Below are 24,460 nucleotides of genomic sequence, written 5' to 3'. Positions count from 1 at the left end.
TCAAAGTTGCCTCATTTACTTCAGGTTTTCTGCGTGACTGATTTTACGCCAAGGGTATTCAGGCAATCACTGGCCCTGTTATATTCAGAAATACATTAACGTATTCGGTTCGGCTCATGTGAAGATTGGCGTTTGACCCAAAGTTGATCTTCAGCTGTTCTTCACGCCTGAACCAGGCGTGAAGATCGGCTCAGCTGATTCAAATAAAATTACCCGAACTTAATTGGGTCAAACGCCGAACTTCACATGAACTTAACTCGTGTCAATTAGTTGAATTGAGTTCAGCTCATGTGAAGTACGGCGTTTAACCCGGGCCTTAAACACATTTAAAAGCTGTTTAGTTAAACACAGTTTAAAATTGTTTCCTTCGTAAAAGCTGCTTTCGGATTTTTTGTTGACGACAGCAGATTTAACACAAATGAAAGCATGAATTAAAGTTTAATTGAATCCTATGTCAAAGCGAATGGTTCAGCTTTCTGTCACCAATTTTCATTTTGTTAAACCTGGTTTAATTGAACATGTTTTGTCGATGTTAATGGGGCTTTGCGCATGTGTCACAAGTGAACACCTGAGGCCTAAATGACCTTGTTCCATGGAATGAACATTTTCGTTGTTGATTTCTGCCATACAGAAATCTGACTTGAAAATATACGGGCCATATACTAGCAAGACTTGTATACATGCCAAAAGATTTTTTATTTTAGCAATGTATTTACATGGGCTAAACCCAAGAAAAAGACATTTATATTTGTAAAACACCAGTGCGGTTACATGCTTGTGATGCTATGCCAGAACAACTTCAAAGTGTAAGCACTAAATTTGTCCACTTTCCCAAAGAATCAGCAAATAATTAAAAAACGGCCATTTGCCTTCTCATTAAGTGCACTGTTTAACCTACGGTATTTAAATGGAAACTTTTGCTGTTTTGTTAAAACGTCTGTAAGAAATCAGACCCTTAATCTTGTGGGTCAGACAAATTTAGTGCTTCCTTTTTAAGTAGAGCATAGCACCACACATCTTATTTACAGTCTAATATTATTCAAACAAGATAAATGCTATTGACAAGTAAAAAAATGTTACTCCACAAATGTGGAGAATAAATCTAACCCAATGATAATATATTTTACCATACTAAGAAACAAAAAAAAGAGAGAGATGAATTTCAGAGATGATTGAGATAAACCTATGACTACCCTCTTAAGCAACCATCACCCTTGCAGAACAACACAAAATGATGCCCATTTTTCATTAATTTTTACATGGTTGGGAGTGAATCAGAACTTGACAATAGCTTTGATGAAATCAAGTGAACTTGAGTTACTTCATTAGCAGCTAGAGCTCCAATAATAAAGCTATGCCAATTTATTGACAGCCAAGTCATGCTGTTTAGGGCAATGCTTGCTAATCTTGTCGTTAGCGACCACCTACTCAAATTACTCATCTGAATTTCTTCTCAGGGAAACACCACTTTTTAGATATTTGACTATCCTCTTTCAGTGCTGAAACACTTTCCTGCATAGTGCTTTCTCTCTACTTATTAACAAAATGAAATTACTTAAATTTAGGTTTTAAAAAAATAATTAACATTTAATATTTAACACAAAAATGCAAATTGCTCTTAAAAAGTTCTACTTTGGCATTCAGATAGATTATCTTGTAAGAATTTTAAGGATGAATTTTGTTGCTTCTACTTATTTAATTAGCAGAGATGTGAAATCTTTCTTAAATATCTGACAATGAGACTGTAAGATTAAAGCTAATTTGGAGCAATTTTAATGGCATTTTTTTTGAGTGAGCACTTCAAATTAATGCTTGAATTCTCGTATTACCAAGGAAACAAAAACTAATCTTTGGTTCTAATCAACATATATCAAAAACAGTATATGAAATCATCACTGGATGGAGAAAATACATTGGTAAACTTTAATTGAATATTAATAACGATTATATGTTATGAACATTCATTTAATTATGGTTCTGAAAATTGCTTAGAATACATGTAGCTGAGAAAATAATTGAAATGAGCTAGGTAATTCCAGGAATAGTCATGTTATGAAAAGTTTGAGCTATCTTCCGCTAAATTACTGCAATGTAATGAAGCAGAAAAGACTGATAAATTTCATTTGAATTCACCAGGATTTGAATTTCCAACAAATTTGATCATGCTATTAGTAATTCCACCACAGCACAGAAAAAAAAAAGTTACATTAAATGCCAGAAACAATTAAGCTCATGAACACTTCAACATTAAAACTGAATTAACTGTTTTATACCTTTTTTGATCAGCAATGTGGCAGCTGTCATGGGGGTATCGAGTAACTTATGGGTTCATTTCCAAAGATATGCATACGGCTCTCAACCGTGGTCAAACGTAAAAAAATAAGAAAAGTCTGTTAACCCGGTATAAACATACAAATTCTCCTCACTGTTCTCACATAATTCTTGTGGTACTACTTGGGAGAATTTCATTAAAAATCAACACATTTCATCTTTGGCTATCATTTCTTGTATTCTCCTGACCTGTTTGTTTGTTTAAGCAGTGATATTGTAAGGAGAATTTAAATGCTGATCACTTTTGGGACAACAAGGGTTAAAGATAAGGTTTTCACTGTGACAACTCAAAGCTGATAGGCTTTTTGAGCTTTCAAAGTGAAAATGTGATCTTTAACAGAAATTTCTAGGTTTTTACATTTGACTGTGGTTAACATACAGCTCTGTGTGGGAGGTATATGTTATTTTGTATCCTCAAGCCTAACACAAGTGCTACTTATTTAAACCAGAAATTACTACAGTCGACTCCCCATAACTCGAACCTTCAAGGGAAATTGAAAAAGGTTCCAGTTAACGGGAGTTCGAGTTTTCGAGGGTAAAATTATATAAGAATTACCTGAAGGGAAAGGAAAATTGGTTCGAGTTAGCGCGAGGTTCGAGTTAGTGAGGGTTCGAGTTATCGGGAGTCGACTGTATTGCACAATTTTCAAAGATCCAACCTGTTTCATGCTCCTAGAGTTTCTGTCATTCAAAATCTTCATCCCAAGGTTCCAGCTTACCATGGTTTATGATTACCAACAGCCAACCAAATAAACCTCATTCAGTAGTTAAGGCCCCAAAGAAAAGCCTACATCCCACTTAGAAGTTTACGAACACTTGACTATGACACAAACAAAATTTGATCCCTTTCATCTTGCCATGTTTCTTTATGGAAGAAGAAGAAGGGGGTTCTTCCATTTAGCATGAGAAAAAAAGAAACTTATGGTAAAAAAATGTCAAATCAGCATTTTATAAATTATGAGTCACTAAATGGGGTGATTGACTTTTTCTGCTCTATGCATAAGTACACATCATTTCCTGTTGGTGCAGGTGATTTCTGTACCTTTTCATTGCCGAACTTTTAAGTGTATTTAAAACCAACAATGACCACAGCATGAGCCGGCACATACAATCACTTTGCATATGTTACATTTCTAATTTTTCTTTGCTGTCCTCTCCAAAACAACAGCATGAAATGACCAAATTCAAGTTTCATAGAGAATGTGAATGCACAATGTGGCATGTTTCTTTGTATTCTTGTGCCCTGGACTTATAAATACAACTCCTGGACAGTTCAGCCACATTATTTATTAAATAAGCAAATTAACGAGTTGGAATAATCTTTCAAAGTGTTGTTCTGGCAAGCGTACTGTAGTGGTCATGGTTACTCAAGTTCCTTAATGTCACATGATAACACTCAGATGGTTCGCATAGATAGTAATCACCCACTTAAGTTGAAAAACAATACCTTATTACAGGAAATTCTTGCCACATAATTTTCGTTTCTGTGATTTTATTAAGTCACGAAAAAGTTCATGCTATGAAAAAAGAAAGCTGCTTCTCTTCTGGTAACAGAACATTAAAATAAATTCTCCCAATTTATGAAAAACAAGCCTGACAAAATATTTTCTTTCAAACTTTGTGAGGTTAAGATGCCACAAAAATTGCCTGTAATAAGGTATTCATCATGATAATGTTGTAGAACTTACTGAAATATTTACCACTATTAACAACAATTATTTTTTACTTTCTTCCTTAGTTCTGTTTAAAGGGTAATCTCTATTTACTTTCTTGAGCATACAAAGAGCAAAATTTGATTTTCATGCAGGGCATAACCCAAAATATTATAATTGAATATACTAAGATAAAAAACAAAATTAAAGAATATTTAGAGCAGATGATCTCTGCGAAGACCTGGCGTTCAACTCTCAGTCAAACAATACAGCAACAGCAACTTTGTTCGCTTATTTTCTCACGATTTCTTTGGCCTGTGGAATGGTAGGAAGTAATATTAGAATATAAAATCCTCATGTGATGCACTTGATGCATGCCATTACCGTTCTCCAAGAAATGAGCAAATTAACTTCACCTTTGGAAAGCAGATAGTCCCATCTCCGCTATTTGTTCTAAACTAGGTGCTTTCCGTTTTACCACTTAATACCTGATACTAGCTAAATTACATTTTAATAAGGGAGAAAGACCTTAGCTGAGTAACTACCTTATTATCACTTATTTTCGTGAAATAAAAAAAAAAGGTGCCGTAAAAATTAAAGATGCGAAATTTAGTGACCTTTATAAAAACCTTTGTTTCAGTTTTCCGTCTGCTAGGAGTATACATACGAGTAGGAGGGTTCAAAATTTCAGTTCAACGCATGCCCTTATTCCTCATCATCTGACTCATCTTGCTGAATTAGTTCCTGCAACACAACCTTATTACCTGAAGATCCAATTGAAAACCCTAGGGCAATCCTTTTCTTAAAGCTAATTGGCAGCGCCATCGAGTTAAATAGTGCCTCGGTTGCTTATATCAGTGTACTTCTTGAAAAGATGTTATGTTGCTGACATTGATGAAAATTTCAGCCAGTTGCTTGTTGCGTTTCGACCTTGTATTCCGTTATGGTTAGATAAAATACAGAAATGGAAGTTAAAAAACAAGCACCAGTTACTTGACTTGCGAAATTTGATTACCTTGAAAATTGGTGATTCGTCAAAATCGCGAAATTTAAGTCCCGCGAAATATTCCTTTTCCAAATTCGCGAAATCAAAGTCGCGTGAAAATAAGTGATAATAAGGTATATATTTTGCCCAGGATGACTACAAAAACATTTTCACTGGTTGCTGTGCCCCTGACTGGTTTTGGGACCAATTAGCCCCTGTACCACACTGCTCACTTTATTCCAGAAATCATATACAACTGCAGTATTTGTCTGAACCTATGACAGTCATAGGGTGTTTAGCATGTTTCAAAATCCTATAAAATTTTCCTGCACAACAATACTAATGAGGTTCAAGTTTGATTTACATGAAGTAACTTGAATTTATTTATTATCAATATTTTACCAGAAAGCTCCATCACTGGGTGATTTTCAAAGGCTTGTTGGAAGCATGTTACTTACAACAAAATTGTACTCTGGTCTGTATAAAATGTCTTTTCATCTGCTTCATACAAGTAACTTTTAAGGAAATAATAAGTGCTCAGCCCTTTCCTGCCCAAGAGTGCAATATGACACATGACCAAATTATGAGCTCAGTATTTTGTCAATTTGTGTGAAATTTGCACAACCAAAAGATCGTGGAAAGATCTACATATTGAAGGCATAAAATCATGCCCCCCTCCTATATGAGACTTGATTTACCACCCCTCAAACTTTTGAAACTTTTTTCCTTTGTACGTTAAGGGTCCAGTTGATATCTTACAACAAGCAATGCACTGAGAGCTGTAAATTAAGCTATGGTTTGGGGGATACCCAATATGTACAACGAATAAGAAAGTTTTCAACGTTTTCCTTCTTTCGTTTTGGACTTTTCTCACTCTAATATGTGACCTCCTCCATCTCTGTTGGTGTGATTTATAGCACACCCCAGAAAATACCTTTTAAATGGTATATCACATGTGGTCTCCCAGTTCATAGTTAGCGATTTAGAAAAATTTGGCTTTTGCCTTGTGCAGGAAAGGGTTCAGAACATCTTCTGGAGGGGTGGGGTGTTTGGGGGGGGGGGGGGTATTTTAGAGTGGTGATAAATTAAGAAACAAAAACAAAAACAGTATGCCATATCAGTACCTTGAGTGGCTGGTTCTGGTAGGTTCTCCCTAGCAACAAGGTGCATGACACTCCGTTTACCAGTCTCAAGATTAAGAGCTATCAAAGAAAGGTCAAAAAATTTGTTACATGTTAAAAATTTACTAAATACATATGTGCATTTGTATGTGGTAAACGACATGTTTGCATGTCTTGGCATCAATTAAGTAATTGGTGTACATGTTGTAGGTTAAAATGAATCCCAGGTTAAAATGATTTCAACCTAGGTTGATTTGTATTTTCCCTTGTTTCAGATGTAAATTACCCAACCTTAACAGAGGAAAATACAAATCAACCTAGGTTAAAATAATTTTAACCCGGATTTGTTTTAACCTAACACATACACACAGCTCTGCCTCATCACCCAGGATTAATGGTTGGCAAACTAGTGTCTGTAACATTGAGACTGACTAATATTGTAGCGTGGAACCACAGCCTGTTATAGCTATTTTATAGATCAAGTGTTGGTTTGATGAGCAACTTGCTACAAAAGACTTCAGAGCCATAAACAAGACAGGCAAAAAAACAGCATAGGCACAGTCTTATAAAATAAACTGCCTAATAAGCAGAAATAGTATTGTAGTTTAAAATTTATTGAAATTCCATGCTTTGAAATGCATTAACTGTACATTGCTAAACATCAGTAAAACATTTTGAAAGTACTTACCAGATAAAGAAACATTCCCATGTAAAAACCGACCATGATAGATAAGTTTTAATATGTTGTGGGAACTAACTGCCTCATCCTTCCAATCTTAAAAAAAAGGAAAGATGGATAAGGGGTTAGTTTCTAAATAATAATGAAATAATAATAATGACAATCTTTAATGAGGAAACTTTTTCACTAAAAAGTGGTTTACAAAAAGGACCTCGAAAATTAAAAATTAAAAATTTACAATGAACAAAAATGCTAAAAGATGCTACTAAAAACTAATGTATCTTATGTGTAATACAAAACTTAAATCAATGATTTAAAAATCTGACGCTTCAAGATATTTACATTATCAGAGGCTCGTATAGTTTTGTCCAGCGAGTTAAAATCACTTACAGCATGATAGCCAGTTCTTTGTTCCATGCTTAAATCAATGAATTAAAAATCTGACGCTTCAAAATATTTACATTATCAGAGGCTCGTATAGTTTTGTCCAGCGAGTTAAAATCACTTACAGCATGATAGCCAGTTCTTTGTTTACCCCAGTTTCTTTTAATGGATGGAATTTTGAGGTTTGCTTTATTTCTTGTGTTGTAACTATGCTGTTCTTGCTGAGTGACTAATGTTAATTTGTGATGCGTGAGACCATTAAGACATTTATATACATGTACGCATCGGCGCTGGAAGCGCCTTTTTTCTAGTGTTAACCACTTCAGTGTAGTTAACGCATCAGACGCAGAGGAATACAGTGGTCGATCTAATATTATTTTAGCCGCCTTATTTTGAAGCACTTGCAAGCTAGACATTAAAGTTACATTATGTTTGTCTCCCCAAACTAAATCAGCATACTCAAATAAGGGCATAACAAGGCTTTTATAAAAAAGGATGCGCGCCTTAAACGGTAACAAAGAACTTGTGGTGCTGCGTTGGTAGGGGAGTGGAAATGAATGTTTCATTTCATCAACAGAGTTGAGAACTAAAGATGATATGGCCAACATAAAGAGATTCAACTGCTGATATTTTGAGCTTTAGCCCTTCCTCAGAGTGAATCAAGGAATTGTGGATTGTAGTGAATAGTGGAGCTATGCTTTTGGTGGGAGCATGGTAACATGAAAAACAGGACTAAATAATGGAATGAAAAGCTTTGTTGATTCAGAGGGGATTAAGAGTTGATTTGGAAGATGAATTTTTTTTTGCGGCTTTCTGTGTTACTAGAAATGCCACAGACTGCCATGTGTTTGTAGGAATGGTTAGGCAGGTTAAAGTGTCGAGCAACTGGTTTGGATACATCTTTAAAATACATGTTATAAGGATGATTGTTGAAATACTAGATGTAGAACCTGTGAAGATAGGATATGCCTGACTATGCCAATGTCACTGGCTGATTTCAAAAGACAGTGTTTCATCAGCTAAAATTTCACAAGGAAACAAAGACTTGAGGGAATTTTTTTTACCAAGCCAAGTTCACAAATTGGTTTATTGAGGAAAACCAGGGCCCAGTTGCCCAAAGCATGGTTAGCCCTAACCCGGGTTAAATGACATGACAACCTATAGGTTTTACTACCTCTTAACCAATGATTAGCGCTAACCGTGCTCCGAGCAACTCAGCCCAGGGCGTTTCAGATCGGCCAGTTTTGGCCGGTCCAGGAGTGAAAGGGTTAACAATGAATCGCCATTTTTTGCCAGCCATCTATCTGAGTTATTTGATCCTAATAAAAAATTTAGATTTATTCACTGTCTTATTTTTCTTTTTCTTTTCTCGTTGAAGTGAGAGTGAAATTAAAGTTAAGAGGTTTAACGCTTTACTTACCTTCTGGCCAGTTTTCGTAAACATGCTGAGTTATATAATATACTGTGTCATTAGGTGAAAATATAAATTCATGCGTCTTGCCAGAAACTAGAATCAAACGTAGACAAATCTAAAAAACAAAGAAAAAAGGCCAAACACCAATTCTTAGTACCTTCATATAGTCATGACAGTCACAAGGTTTTTCTCAAAAAGACCTTTAAATCTTAAACCAGGATACAACATCAGTTTTTCAGGCACACAGTCAAAAATCCAGTCACATATATGCGTCCACCTGGTCATGCACTTTGAGCCCTGTGTTTGAGATTATCATGAAGCTTTTTCGTCTTCATGTACATCTTATCAGCTACATTATTGAAGGAAATTAACGCTCATCTCTATTAAGGCATTTTATCTAACAGACTCAATTAACGGAAATTGATTGGGGAAATTGCTTTAAAATAAAGAACATTAATACAAAAGAGAAGGTAAAATTACCAAATAAAGGAAATTAATATTTGTCTTGAGGAAGTGAATGTTAATGATTTCAATGACAATTCTTCAAAAATACACTGAGAGTGAGAATTAATTTTAAGTACTATAAGTGGTGCATTTAAGATTGCTGTGCTTAAAAAATAAAGTTGCAATAAAATTAATTTTAAATTAATGTCTATGTTGTGGTTCAATTTCATCCTCAACGTTCAATTTTTATTTTCCCTTGTTTTATACTCATTATCAGACATTAACAAAAAAACAAAGGAAAATTTAACCAAGGAAAAAATTGAACCACAACATCTATATTTCTTTTGACATGGTGTAGGATTCCAGAAATTTCGGGTAAAAATAATAGAAATACACTTTCAGATTCGCAATTCACTAAATGTTTAAGTCATGAAAAATGATTCTCCAGTTAATTTATGTGGCTAAAAATTAATTCAGATTTCCATGGATATTTCTTTTACTTAAAACACAATCTATATTATAATTGGGCCAATTTTTCTGCAGGCCAGGAGCATGTTCACTAGGTATCCTATTGGTGCTAATTTTTTGAAAAACTTCAGATGAATAGAAAGATTAACTCAATAGAGCTGTTCTTGGCAAAAAAAAAAAAAAAAAAAAAAAGAAAAAGAAAAAAAAAAAGTCAGTGAGAAGAGTAAGTTTGGCGCCATGTGTGGGTTTTTGGTCCTTGTTCCAAGGATTTTTCTCGCGGTTCTCCAGTTTTCCTTCCTTCTCAAAAACTAACATAATTAATTTGTGATAAATTCTGATTTGATCTGAGACAGAGGGGCCACAAGTTCTCTAATTATTGTCAAGTGACTATCACACGCTACCCTTAGTTACAAAGAATTTTTTTTCACTTCCAAATGAATAAGAAAGAAAAATATCTGGGACCACTGAACACAGTTGGAGTTGCGAGAATCTTTACTTCCATTTGCACCATATTACGGAAATAAAGTTCTGGTCTTCACTCTTCAAAGATAATGCATGCCCGGAACACATGGTCAGAACTCAAGGATGAACACATATTGGAAGACAACAATTATTTATTGACCTCAAATAAATGAAAAGATAACTTGTTACCAAGTCATTATCATCTTTTATCACAAAATCAATCAAATGGTGGATTGGCCAAAATGCACTTCAAAAATTCATAACAGTATGCTGTAAATATGTATAACAACAAAAGCATATTTGCAATTTGAAAATTGGCAGAAGTACTTTGGGTATAATACAAAAAAAAAAACTGCTTTACGAAACGGTCAATAGTCCAGCAATCACTTTGGGAACCTAGAAAAATGAATTTAATTGTTTATGATTTATTTTCTTTTGTTACCATAAATTGTCTTGATTTTCAATTCAGAGTAAACTTTTCTCCTTTTCTCAGAAACAATATTTATTTATCCTATCTATGATTTGTTTACAAAATGGATGAGCAGTGATCACCAATTGTTCAGGGACTCACCATTAAACATTGTGAAGTTCAAATAAAAAATCACTCCTTCTTTATAGCTGTGGAAAGAGGTGTTCAATCAAAATATCCGCCACCATCAATGATCATTAAGGAAAACTGTGTCATTTTGAACCTAAAAATGATAGGACTATTTCGTGTCGCTTATCAGAAGTTGTCTCTGGTACAAACACGCAACCATGTAAATTGTTTGTCGTCGCAGCTGCTGATTTCGTCCACATTTTCGCCAGATTGTCGAAAAGATACTTCAAAAGTATCAAGAAAATCATATTCCAAGAAGCTGTTTTATAGTACCATTTACAAATCGGATTGATGAAACCAGATAAACTACTGTTTAATCTTCAACTTTAACTTGTCTTTGATGTATATAAGCTTAAACAGCAGGATTTCTATTTACGATTACCGATGAAAGAATACTTCTTTCCCAAATGAAGTTTCCACTCCATTGATTTACATATTTCTCATCATCATTCCGCCTGGAATACATCCCTGCATCGCAACACTTTTCAGAACATATCAGGCATGTTTTGGAGTGTAAAACCGCCTCCAAAAATTCACCACTTCGCACGTGAGAGGTTTTATCCGAATGCACGAGTTTTTTTTCGCATTGGCAAATGAAAAACAACTTCAAAAGTTTGAAAACAAACATGCGTTACCATGAAGCAGTTCTATCTAAAAAAGCGTATCTAAACTTCAATTTAAAATGTATCATTCCATCAATCCTTACAGCGTAAACAGACAGCTTAATTCGGTTATCGGTTGCTGTGAAGTTCAAAAACGGAAGCTATAATGTATGGCCAGGACTTAGCATAAGCGTATGTATATGTGAACACTTCTAACCAGTTACTTGGCGCTCTAAGCAAACCCATATTAGTTGAATATCACCAAACACCATATTAACTAAATCTCAGAGGTTTTAAAACAACAATCGAGCGAGACAGAGGTAATGAGAACAGCTTACCTTGTCGTCCGGTATCGTTTTATGCCTTGCTGTAACACTACTGTCACCCATACTGGGCAAACCAGTGCGAAGAAAATCAACTTCGCAACAGAGGCAGCCCTTAAAATTCGACGAATAACCACTAAGAACAATCTTTGATACTTTTTCGAAGAGAAAAACTGTAAGGTTGTCGCGAAAACCGTGATTTACATGTCTTCTTCACCGATAATCTTCCCATCAGATGCTACACTTCTATGAAGATATATTCGCCTTCGCCTATGAAACTACGTATGCTGCAAGGTGATCTGGGAAATTCCCGTGACGTCAAAGAAGTGATCGAGTGTCGAGTGTTTGTTTTGTGGAGACAAGAATGGCAAACAAAATAGACCTGATTTTGCTGGCTCGTTGCTCGTTTAAACGGATTATTCTTCTTTTGAGATCGCTGGCTTTTAACACAAAGTTAGCTATTACAGATTTCTAAACAATTCACTCTTTTTTCCTCAGTTTTCCCTTGTGCCAGCATGTCCGGCGGTACCAGAAGTCAAAGTAATTAATTCAGCAACTTTATTTACGCGGCCATTCATTAGCACGTACTTGAAAAAAAGAAATTTGTGGACCTGCAGGTACAGCATTTGAACTTATCGAGGCGGGCTCAAAGAAGAAGGGGATATTAAAATAAAAGAGCGAAAACAGTAAATCTAGAAGCAATCTTGACAACTAACAGCGTTTGGCATGTTCCGCGTCACGTCCAACCTCTCCTCGTCACGGCGCTTACATAATGGGGAAATTGAGAGGTCTACGGGTCTGTAATTACAAGGCCTATATATGTGAACAATTTCTTGATTGCAAAATTTCAGAAAGGCGTAGAGGTTATTGTTGAAAACTACAGTGTATCACTGGCTCTACGATGAAAAGTATAGACTACCAAGGGTCTCTTATTTTTCCTAGTTCAGAGATGAGCACTGTTATGTCATGATGCAAAACTACGTGTTTTTCCGCGTAGATCAGAATGACGCACACATGATTGATCCCAACCTCGTTCCCACAGGGCTGAGTAAGAGAGGACCATGGGAACGAGGTCTCCAAAAAAAGTGACCTCGTGAAACACGTGATAAACTCGAAAAGCCGATCAACAGAAAATAACGACAGCGAAATTTTGCTAAATCCGAAAGTAACCTGGCCAGCGCATCGTTACTGGTCCGTAAGTGATACGCAACATATACTCGTTATAACGCTGGAGTTTAGTCGGTCTCCAACACTGAGTCGTGAATCTAGGGGGGGGGGGGGGTGGGGGCACCGCCCCAACTTATTTTTTAGACCAAAATCCAGCCCCGTTAGGGCTGAGGCGCCGAGATCTGGCCGAGAGATCTGGGCGAGTGTAGGGGACGTAGCTCCCGATGTTGTGGTCTGGTCTTTGTGTGTATACTCTCATGGTTGGTTGGGGATCGGGAATGGTTCGGTGGGTTTACCCAGCAGGGAGCCTAGGGTTCTATTGTATGCCCATCTCCCTCAGGGCGAATTTGTAAAATGAAAATGGAAACGAAAATGAAATGAAATTTTTCGTTAAACAAAAAGAAGGAAGTCGAGCGTTTGAGAGCGAGTCCCCATTTAGTTGCGGTCTGGATCTGCTGTGGTTATCCTACAATATTTCTAGACGTGAAAACTGCAAAGGATCGCGAACGACAATGCTGCTAGTTGACGTAGGATCTACAAGAGACCTAATCAGCCAAAAATAAACTGACTCTAAAAGCCGACCAACAAAAAATAACGAAAGTAAACTGGCTGGCGCATCATGTTACTGGATCGTAAGTGATATCAACATATACCGTCGTTATCACGCCGGAGTTTGGTTGCATGATCCCAGACTGAGTCACGAATCCATGTGAAACACCTTAGACAGGCACGAATCACCTTCCAGCTCATTTATGTAGTGGGGGTATCTAGGGAGGGGGGCCCGCCCCCCTCCCCCTTTTACTCGAAAACCGATAATTCGTAAGCTTTCGTTAGACAAAGACAAGGAAGTCGACCGTTTGACAGTGGATTTGGCCTTTAATTTCAATGCTTCTAGACTCGAAACTTTTGGATGCAGGGGACCACACGACGCAAAATAAACTGTTCTGAACACGTTCCGTTGCCGGATATCTTGTAGTAGAAATGACTCCCTGTAGCAAGTCGTGACACACAAAAAGAAAGGAAAGACGGACCAAGGATCTAATTCCAGTTCCGGGATGGAAATCTACAGTGCTGACACTGAATTAATTCTCAAAACGCCTAAAATGACGAATTCGATCCAAGTACCCTTACCCGAAAGTTTGAGTTGTTTTAATGATTCGAATAAACAGCGGTAATAATAAGCGACTAAATGATCAATAAAGAAACTGAACTACAAAATATAATACACAGTAACAGTCATTTTCTATAGCATCTATAATGCATGCATGTATTTTGCGGAAATTTCGTTCACGGGCCAGAGGACAGCAACAAACTAATAAGATGTGACTTCCTGTAATGCTGCCTGAGTTTCCATGTACCTAGTTGCAACCGAACATGTTATAGAAATATTATACTTATTGAAAATTGAACTAGTGGTTTCTTTTATATGGTCGAAAAAAGGACAAAGAAGAAAGAAAAAAAACGAATACATTGAGAGTGTTAATATTCTACCGTTAATTTAAGAAATGCATGGAAATTTTGTCAGTTTTGCTTATTTTTGGTAAATTATTTCGGGTCAGTGTGATAAAAACTGGGGATCATTTAATTTCGGGGTAAATTTGGGGATTAGCTCGGGGTTGGAGATAATTTCGGGGGCTGTACATACAGTCGCCCACACAACGCACGAATAAACTGTACAGATAGTTTCTGTCTCCGGATCTCTTTATGTAAAGATGCAGGTGCCAGACGTCACTTTACGTCTAAATAAATTAAACTGAAATATTAGCCTGATTAAAATTAACCGTTGCTCGATCTCTTCCAATTCGGCTGGGTATCCTGTGTCATACCCCGTGACTGCTGAAGCGGTCGTGAGGTGGTCAGCATTCTTCAGTCACGATTGTGCGCATTCCGGAGGTCCCGGAAACAGTTGTACTATCGAAAACATATCACATTCTGAACTGGGGGATTGCAAGATGGTTTTGTGATAGGTTTCGGCTTTCAATCGAAGTAGGTAAAATTTTTCATCATTCCGCGATGATGGATCTTTGGAAAACTGCTAGGCTGTAGCTTGAAATGGCTGCCGAAAACGAGGATTTTGAGGCGGTGAAAGATTGGTTAGCCAACGAAGTTAAGCTTGAGAGGTATGCAGATAAACTCGTGTCGAATGGCTATATTTCCCTGGAGATTTGCTGTAATATCGATGAAAATACCCTCGATAAGATTGGAATAGTGTTGCCGTACCATCGGAGACGACTTCTGGGTTTTGTTGAAAAGCTTAGAGAAAAACTCGGCATGAATTTCACAAACAATGACAATGGTGACATCTCAAATACGGAATTAATAAGCAACGGAGCTGAAGAGGGAAGTGAACAGAAAAAATCGTTAATAGGATTCGATAGCGTTTTCGAAGACAAGGATGTTGACGATAGCAAAGCAGTTTACGTCAACGTTGAAGACGATGTTCCAAGACTTCCACCAAAAGTGTTAAAACGGTCTTCAGGAAAAGGACGTCCGCCGCCTATACCACCAAGGAGAGACTTAGAGGAGGGGAGTAGTGGAGATAAAACTGTACATCCAGACACTCAAGCGCAAGGTTTAGAACAGCAATCACATCCTGCAGAGCCTTCTTCAGGTGAAACTGTACAATCAGACACTCAATCACAAGATTTTGTTCTTCAATCATATTCTACACAGCCTTCTTCAGGTGAAGCTGTACAATCAGACACTCAGGCACTAGATTTAGTACAGCAGTCACATTCTGCGGAGCCTTCTATGCCCCCTAAAAAGAAGGTACCCGTTAAACCACCTAGAAGAATAATCAAAGCAGCTTCCGAGAGTAAACCAGGAGTTACACCAAGTATTAGCCCACAGACTAGTGCAAGTAACAATGCCCAAGAACCAGTTGCTGCCTCTGTTAGTAATGATAGTGTTGCCATTTTTGATCCATTGAAAGCTGACGAAACTCCTGCTGATGTAAATTTTACATCACGCTTTCCAGGCTTGCCGAATCCTTTGACGGAAGATGTGTTTTCAAAAACATCAGAGGAACCAGCTGTCTCTGAGGATGCTATATATGGAAACACCGAGGTTATAGAAAGTCATTCTGCATCAACAACTGAACCAAAAAGGCCAGTGCCAAAACTGCCTACAAGAGCTGGTTCAAAAAAGCCGGTACCAGCGCCAAGGGCTAGAGGGAAGTCAGAGGATGGAATTCTAGTCACTGCTTTCGGAGCAAATGGAAGCACCACAAATGATGACAAGGAATTAAACCATTCTTTACCACCAAGAACAAATTCATTTTCAACACCTGGGAACAAAAAGATTTCTTCAGAAGACAAACCATCAACCTTGCCAAGATACCCAGCTGTTAAAAGAGTCGCTCCACCTCCCCCTCCCTCCAGGCAAACAAGTTCAAGTTTAAAAGATAAAAGAGGTTTTCCAAATATGCCGTTACCACCATTGCCTCCAACGGAGAGTAGTGTCAAAAAACAGCAAGATGAAGTAGATGGTAATCGTCACCAAGGTATGGTGTCTCTAATGATAATTTTTGCAGGACAACCTATCCATTACGTGTGTGACATGCCGCTTCTAGTAAGACCTATTATTTTTTGTGGCATTTTTTGTGTTGGTCACCTAGCCCAGATCTTGTTGTCTCACTCAGTCAAAACATCCTCCTAGACAACTTCCAGTATGACGCCAAGTAACGTAACGGAAGGTTAGCAAACAGTCACACCATCTTTTTGTGACTTGTTCCCTTAGAACATAATTTTTAGCATGACATACTTATTGCATTTAGACTTGTAAGCTGATGCAAACATTGTGGCACTCGCAGGGCTGTCATCAGGCTGATTTAGCAACAGAACGGGAACGTCATTTGAGGACGCCAGAGCGCGCAGAATAGTCTGGATGCTAGTCTATTTCGACTATATGTGGGTATTCTTGATGCGCGCGCCATTGTCAACTGACATTCCCGTTCTGTTGCAAAATCAGCCTATTAAGAGGCAAGGGCCGGGGATTTCCCCCGGTTACTAAGAACGTGGCCCCGGCTATTTTCATACGAAAATAGAAGAAAAATAGAACCAAAAGAAATTCCTAGCTGTTTGATTCCCCGTCTACTTGTTGTATTTATCCAGCAACTTGAAATCTTAGTGACAGCCCTGCAGTCGTTGGCATCTTTGGTATACCATGCATGCACGACTGAGTTAAGCAAATAGTTCTACTGAATACCAGGTAAAACAAACCCACATCATGGAGTTTCTATTCAACATATTGGTAATTTTCAAAATAAGCCTCTTGGAAAATTTGGGCATTCAACACATGAACAACTGAGTATGGCAAAGGATCCTACTTATTCTTTTAGGAACAGATGAAGTGCGGCCTAGCCCAGACTCAGTGAAGCCGGGACCTGAGTCAGACTATGAACCAGTTGTGGAACCTCCCATTTATGAAGCTGTTTATTCAAGAGAAGAATCAGGAGATGCTGATTATTCAAGTGATGATTCTTTGGATGGACTTGTAGATGATCTTCCAGAATTTAGTAAGGTATAAAAATAAGGTGTTACATTGACATGTCCAAGGGGAGTAGGGATGGTGCAGATGCGGTGTCATGTTTGGGTTGAGTTTTCTGTTTGTTTTTATCCATGGTAGCTCTGAGAGTTTTCTCCTTGTTTTGGTTTTCCCCTTTGCTCGAAAACCAGCAATTCCAAATTCCAATTCGATGGCCTTACGATTGTCGGTTGTTGGCATGTTGAGTGTTGTTGTCACCAAACAAAGTTGATTTATTTTAAGGAGGGCCCCCTTTTAAATCAGAGGAAATAGGACATGGAGCTAAACATTGAAAGGGAGTACAAGGTAAAATAAAATAAATATAAAACTAAAGGAAAGGAAGAAGGAAAGGCATCTTGAAACAAAGTTTAGAGGTTAGCCCTTTTTAAAAACTTCCTAAAGAATACTTACAAATTTAGAATTAGAATTACAAATCCCTAGATTTTTCAAAGTGCAATTTAGATTTAGATACACAGTCTGACAAGGTAAATGTCTTGTGATTTACAGAGAGATACATTTATTGATTTTGTGTAATAATTTCTACCTTTAACCCTTTGTCCCAGTAGTAACCAGGATCTAATTTCTCTCTACAATATCACCGCTTGATTGAATGAAAGGTCACAAGAATAAGGGAAATGATCATAAAAAATGAAATGTTTTGGTTTTCAACAGACAATTTCTCCTTACTAGTACTATAAGAAATAGAGAGAAAACAGTGTGGAGAATATATGTTGTAGGTTAAAATGAATCCAACCTAGGTTGATTTGTATTTTCGTTTGTTTCGGATGTAAGTTACCCAACCTTAACAAAGGAAAATACAAATCAACCTGGGTTGAAATCAGTTTAACCTGGATTCATTTTAACCTACAACATAAACAAGTTGATATTGGGGTTTAAGGGCTGGTTCACAATGGCGGCGAAAATTGAAAGTGGAGTCGGAATTGAAAACGTAAGGAACCTTCCGTTCCATTGTGAATAAAAATGGAGATGGAATCGCTTTTGTAAGCTTGAGAGAATCGTAATTGCAAGGATCAGAACCTTTCCTTTATCTTTCTATTCCACTTCTGATTCGATCGCATGGGATCATGTGTGGATTGGTTTATTGGAAGTGCAAGCAGAAGAATCAAGCAATCACATAGCTCATTCCCAATCCCTTTACATGCGAGATTTAGAATGGAAAACACGGCGGCCTTCTACCATTTTGAACAAAAGTGAGGCTTCCGTTCCTGCTTCCATTTTATACTAGGTCGGAAGATTCTTCTGATTCAGAATAGCTTCTGTTGCTTCCGTCATTAGTGTTAACCAGGCCTAAAGAGTCAAAACCTATCTAGAACACTGATCTGGCATAGTTTTGAGAGTCCCAAAAACTCTGGGTACCTAAAGGTGTAACCACTTGAGTTTGAGTTTGTCTTAGTGTGTTGTAATATTATTCTATTTTCAGGTGCAAAGAGGTGACAGTGTTGATAGCACTGACGAATGCAGAATATCTAAAATGAACATTCTTAGCCCTAGGGTATGTATATGAACACCTCCTCCATCATCCTCATGACTGTGTGAGGTGACCTTCTACCTTGCATGATCCTTTGCTATGTCTTCTACCTCCTTCCACAAGTTAAAGCCAAGCTTTCTCCACTCACTCATCCTCAAAAGTTTTGACACCAAGTCATTTTGGGTCTTCTCCTCTTTCTTCTGCCTCCAAATCTCAATGTTAAGGACACTTTTCACACCCCCTCACCAAAGTGTTATCCAATCAGATTCACAACAAGAGCTATGTACTAAGGGGACATGTGATAGATAGGAAAGAGGGCAGAAAGATTGTGGAATGTGACATATTGTGAGGTGGAAAGTGGGATTTCTATGGAGGTGTCGGTGAGGTAGGAAAAATAGAAAGAGTTTCAGTATCACTAATTAAAATCAAATCAAATCTTGCATCAGAAAATGGGTTGAGTCCTGAGGGAGCCATCAACCAAGGGGCAGGAGGGGTGTAGTTTATATGCAAACCTTCTGCCCCTCCTAAATACTACCATCATTAGCTAGTGATGCATAAATTCTCAAGGGTACAAATGTCTATTAGGGAACTGTTTGTAACAAGCTTGTTTGAAGAGGACCCACCCTGTCTGGAGTAGGGGAGGTTATCGAAGACATCACATATGTCATGCTTTCACATCTGAGTTGACACACAAATTCAGCTAGCAACAGGAAGCATTGTTAGATAAACAAGAATAATGAGGTTAAAATCTCATATTTGTCATTTTTTACTGCTGTATAGAGGAGTGGCTATGCAATAAAGATACCATCTTTTGAGGTTGAAGAAAGGAGGGGGTGCAGGCAGAGACCACCGTTCCTCTCTAGGGTGGACAGGTAGAGCTGTTCCTCTACATTAGATAGAGCTGAATGTGATACAAAGATTCTACAAGAAAATACTAAGAAAATACTAAAGGGATATGCACTACAAGTTGCCATTGTTGAGTATAAATTTGCATTCCATTTGTTGATGCCTGTAGGTTCGCAAGAGTGATGGATTCCTCTGGAAGCAAGGAGGGTAGGTTTTGTTGTTTGTTGATTCAGTTTCTTTACCTCATAACCATGAGTTATATGGTATGACTAACAGAAACTTTGTGATTCTATTTGCATATATCTAATTGTATTCTGTTAATCATTATGTTATTTTTGGCCCACCCTGCTTTTACAGACTGTTCCCTCATGCTATTTGACTCTCTAGGTTTTACTTACTCGAACGCGAAGTGACCGACACAAAGACTTTTTTATTATAACCGAACGACGGTTAAACTCAACTGAACTTGAATAATAATGAATGGCTTAAATATCCCTAGCGGTTCACACATTCTGCACGCATTATTCATAGCTTAATTATTCCGAGTGGTTCACACATTCTGCACGCATCTAGTATTACAACACAGACTTGCTGTTAATGACACTAAATTGTGGTCCTGAGAGTTTATGAGAACAGGGGAAGACAGTTTATGTTGTTCATTTCTCTAATATATTTGAAAGGGAGGATGTTCCATTTAACTTTGGACCAATAATTACGTAAAAATTTGTGGTCACCTAATTCTCAAACCATGTTTTATTTGTTGCTTTTTTTAGGCGTACACTCAATGTATGTCTAATCAATCAATCAATCAATCAATCAATCGATCGATCGATTGATCGATCGATCGATCAATCAGTCAGTCAGTCAGTCAGTAAGTCAATCAATCAATCAATCAGTCAATCAATCAATTATTTATTTATCCACGTTACATCTAATGAGGTAAAAGCTCATTCAAAATACGTGATGTGTGACAAACAAAAAAAATTAAATGTAATTTATAAAAAGAAACTCATTGTTTACTTTAGTACTTGTTTGTTTTCCTCTCAGGCAGCAAAACAACAAAGGATGGAGAAAGCGTTGGTTTGTTTTTAATGGGACAGATTTAAGATACTATAAAGACAAGGTAAATTAATGTTTTTATTGACCGTAGCTCACTGTATGATTAAAATATTATAGGGCTTTCATTTCTGGCATGGATGTGTTCATTTTATACCCAATAATTATTAATTTAAGAGTCTTAATTTGACAAAAATCAATTGCAGTAAAAATGAATGAGAATTTTCTTTTTAAAACAATCCCCTGTAGTTGCTAATAATTATGGAGTTATTTTAATTGTGGCTTGAACAGTTAGAACATCATATGGTAGACCTTGTCCATGATCAAAGGAAGGATAATGACTGAATGTTTGAGGTGTTGTTATTTTACAACTTTATGAAGGCCTTGACATTTTGAGTTACACACTGTTATGGTGGACTGCTGTCAAGTCAACTTTAGTTATCAACTTTGTTTTAAGACATTACTTTAGAGGGCATTCTTTATGCTAGTTCAAAATTAACATGTTTAATTTGCTCTTTTCTTTCAGAACAATCTTAATGAATCTCTTCATATTATTCCTGTCAGTCAAATACGAGACATTGAACCGATCAGAGACATAAGTCTAATTTCTCAAAACAGTTTTACCACATTGTTAAACAGACAATTATTATTGTAAAGAAAAAATTCATGAACAGAAGTTGAGTTGTTGTAGGTTAAAATTAATCTAGGTTAAAATGATTTTAACCTAGGTTGATTTGTATTTTCTGTTGTAAATTACCCAACCTTAACAAAGGAAAATACAAATCAACCTAGGTTAAAATCATTTTAACCTGGATTCATTTTAACCTACAACAGAGCCACATCAGCTTCCACATGGCATCAGGCCAGAAGGAAGTCACAGTTACTGTACAAGGCTTTTTCCTGTTGTTCTGTTGTTAACATTCTTTTTCTTGTTTTCAGGCAAAACGTCCAACATTTAAGGTCATCACCCCAAACAGGATCTTTATTCTAGCATCTGAAAGCACCAGTAAGATTTTCATTGTTGTTTATTTCTAACTGTTGCAGTGAGTCAGTGGGCATATGTTCTGCCATTTGTAAGAAATATGCATGGGCTGTCAGAAAAAAATGGATGAATGTTGAAGAGTACAGGTCGTACTCGTACAGACAAAGTTTGACTGTGCTGGCTAGGTGTGAATAAGATTACCACAGAAGTAAGCTTAAGAATAAAAGAATAATATACTTGCTAATCTATAAAACCTGGTTGTATTTAAACAAGACATAATTTCAGGCCCTGAAATTAAATGACCTGTCAAATTTCCATAAAATTGGCCACTGCATTAACAGATTACTTGACGGACGTTGTTTTTCTTAAGATGAAAGTTATGATGTTTTGACGCCAGAAAATGATTAGGGGGTAATGTTATAAACTAAGATTATAATAGGATATCCATTTCAAAATTAATTAAGTCAAATTATGGCTTAAATGTACAAGTTATTGAATTATACAATAATCTTTTCAAAATAAAATGTTACAGGCTTGTATCATGCTTGAAATGCACTTTCATTGGTATTGTTCACAGAAATTAGAACTCAATGTCAATTATTGACAAAAATTAAATTTATTCACAGCCAGTCAGGCTGTCCAACTTATGGGCTAAACATCGTTATAATCTGTTGAAAACTCAAATTGCTGTAAAATATCTCCCTTTGGTGATTTTCCTTTGAAATTAAGAATGCACACCAGTTTTTGATATTCTCTCTCTGTTTCTAGCATCATCGGTATTTGAACTAATTATTTCTTTAGGGGGCATGGGTCATGTGATCTCTTAGTGCAAGGGGCCTATTTGCTGTTCAGGAACTGAACATACCATCTACCATCTGTTCACGTAAATGTTACCAGCTATGGTGAAAAAAAAAATGTTTCCGAAATTATTGAAACTGCTTTCAAAACTCATCCTATTTTGAATAAACTTGTTCTTGTTTTTGGGAATTTCCTTTTCATAAATAATGTAAAACATCCAGCAGATAACATCACACTGGAAATCCATTCCCTGTAAAGATGTCGTTCTTGGTTTGAGCATTTTATTTCGTCGAAAACAATGCTGACTTCAAGCTCTGCCATTTTTGGTTTCCATTCTCGTTCTCATCATTCCCTGGGAGACATTAACAAGATGGTGTCCACCTGCTATTGCAAATATATTATCTCCTTTTACTAATCTTAACAAGAACCCTGGGTTATTTGGTAAAGAGCTAATCTGGTTGCTTCTTTTGTTCTTTTTCTTTTAACAGCTGAAATGAATCTGTGGTCGCAGACTCTTATGGAGGCAATTATTGTTTTTAAGGTAATATCTGAATAGTGCAACATAACCATTGACAACTGCAAGACCTACCCTCCCTCCCATTATGATCTTTGTTCAGTTCACCCAACAGCCAGTGGGGAGTTTTTCTTTAGACATGCTAAGTGTTAAGTTGTATGTATGTTCCCAATTCTTTACCAAGGTCCAAAGATCTGGAATTCCGTTCCTGTTACAATCACTTTTCTGTGAAGTTTTCCCAACTTTAAGAAAAAACTGAGTTTTCAGTAAAATTATTACTTAATTGGCAAAGCTGCACACTTGTAGCACTATCTATGTAAGCATATTGTTACATCAAGGTGGCCTCAACTATAAGCCTGGTGGTTTCTAGAGGTCACCTCGCCATACATTAAACTATGGATAAATTGTAAATATATCGGGAAAAAAGGCAAGTAAATTATGCCAAAATGTCAAGCCCCATTATACTGTGAGCCACACTTTTCTCCCAGTTTGTTTAGGGAAATATTGCCTTCGAAGTGACACTCTGCAGCACTCTGCACCTTTCAAAAGCTCTGTTTTCAACCTGCAGCTGCATTGTTTTTCAGGGCTGGCCATTGCTTGTTCTTTTGTCCTCTTTACTAACCATGTAAGACTTTGCAAATGGTGCAGTTCACCCTTGGCACACTCTGTGCCATTGACATCAACACTGGATAGTTGTTCTCTAACAGCAAATTGTGACAGCAAGAAGACTTAACTAAATTTAGTTCACATATAAATGGAGAAAAAATGTGCAGCTGAGGGGTGTTGAGTTTTTAGGCAAAACTGAAATGGTGATTGGGTGTAATTTTGATTTACTCCTGTCAGTCCAAAAAGTACATGTTGACTTGTTACATTCAACTTTCGAGATGATAATTATAGATGTCAGCAGCCATAAGACCAAAGTAAGAAAATAATTAATTTTGTTTATTTTGTAGGGAGATGACAAAGCCTGGAAGAGTGGCGGTGACATGTGTGATCCTGATAAAGAGGTGGAAATAATCTCTATGGTTTTAGTGACTCTTTTTTGGGATCCCTTATTGAGTGCTTCATTTCTTTGAGATTTAAAATGAGTGCTATAGATGGCATGTATAATCTGTGTTTTAATTATCAAGCTTGTCCTTTAGCTATTGGATTTCTTGATTTCCCAGAGCTGGAGCCTTTGTTATTAGCCCGAAAAATCGTTAAAAGCCTCTGTCATTTCAGCTGCAGAATTTATGATGCTGTAAGTGGCTACTGTTGCTTAAGTTTCATTCATAACTGCAATTGACCTGATCTTAAAATCACAGTTCAAGTACATGAATTTCATATATTCCACGTCAAAATAAACTCTGCTAACCCTTAAGGTTACCGTATACCTTCAGAGGTGTCTCGCATCCAAGCGATGTAGCGCGTCCAGTTTAAACTGTAGATACCTAAACCCCCATATCAAATTAAAGCTTATAGAGATGGCTATCAAACTATACCATCAATTTTGAAATAAAATTAATTGTCCAATTTTTCGTGACCTCTAAATGTGAGCGGCCGGATCACCTTTTGAAAGCTACAAGTCAAAGCGAGTTTTGTTTTTCGCTAATTTAATTTGCTCCTCAGTTTCCGGACCCAA

At 37.0% G+C, this 24,460-nt stretch overlaps 3 protein-coding genes across 5 annotated transcripts in view; 1 reads left to right on the top strand and 2 right to left on the bottom strand.

Moving 5' to 3' along the window:
* Positions 1–3,822: 3,822 nt before the first annotated feature.
* On the bottom strand, positions 3,823–11,733 carry LOC146451662 (ubiquitin-like protein 3). The gene is made up of 5 exons (XM_085098785.1): positions 11,479–11,733; positions 8,573–8,681; positions 6,778–6,864; positions 6,093–6,170; positions 3,823–4,298 (listed from the first exon to the last, which is right to left on the bottom strand). The coding sequence occupies exons 1-5, from the start codon at positions 11,527–11,529 to the stop codon at positions 4,243–4,245; spliced, it is 381 nt and encodes a 126-aa protein (XP_084954911.1). The 5' UTR covers positions 11,530–11,733; the 3' UTR covers positions 3,823–4,242.
* Positions 7,065–7,896, bottom strand: LOC146451663 (uncharacterized). The gene has a single exon (XM_085098784.1). The coding sequence runs from the start codon at positions 7,758–7,760 to the stop codon at positions 7,188–7,190; it is 573 nt and encodes a 190-aa protein (XP_084954910.1). The 5' UTR covers positions 7,761–7,896; the 3' UTR covers positions 7,065–7,187.
* Positions 11,734–14,509: 2,776 nt separating the features above from the next.
* Positions 14,510–24,460, top strand: part of LOC146451661 (arf-GAP with Rho-GAP domain, ANK repeat and PH domain-containing protein 1-like) — a 41,787-nt gene continuing 31,836 nt past the window's right edge. For 2 of the 3 annotated variants that reach the window (XR_014859957.1, XM_085098716.1), the window contains exons 1-9: positions 14,510–16,132; positions 16,970–17,151; positions 18,596–18,667; positions 19,659–19,696; positions 20,537–20,612; positions 21,072–21,140; positions 21,485–21,551; positions 22,814–22,866; positions 23,793–23,846. Coding sequence is in view for 2 of the 3 variants with exons in the window: in XM_085098716.1 (XP_084954842.1) it covers positions 14,683–16,132; positions 16,970–17,151; positions 18,596–18,667; positions 19,659–19,696; positions 20,537–20,612; positions 21,072–21,140; positions 21,485–21,551; positions 22,814–22,866; positions 23,793–23,846 (2,061 nt within the window). In the remaining variant the exon portion in view is untranslated. The remainder of the gene's footprint in view (positions 16,133–16,969; positions 17,152–18,595; positions 18,668–19,658; positions 19,697–20,536; positions 20,613–21,071; positions 21,141–21,484; positions 21,552–22,813; positions 22,867–23,792; positions 23,847–24,460) is intronic. The other variant, XM_085098717.1, reaches the window with a different exon arrangement.

This window comes from Pavona decussata, unplaced genomic scaffold (assembly GCF_977016875.1).
Source record: "Pavona decussata unplaced genomic scaffold, jaPavDecu1.1 SCAFFOLD_386, whole genome shotgun sequence".
In the NCBI taxonomy this organism is placed as follows: Eukaryota; Metazoa; Cnidaria; class Anthozoa; order Scleractinia; family Agariciidae; genus Pavona; species Pavona decussata.
This window is presented reverse-complemented; position numbering and strand designations above follow the sequence as displayed.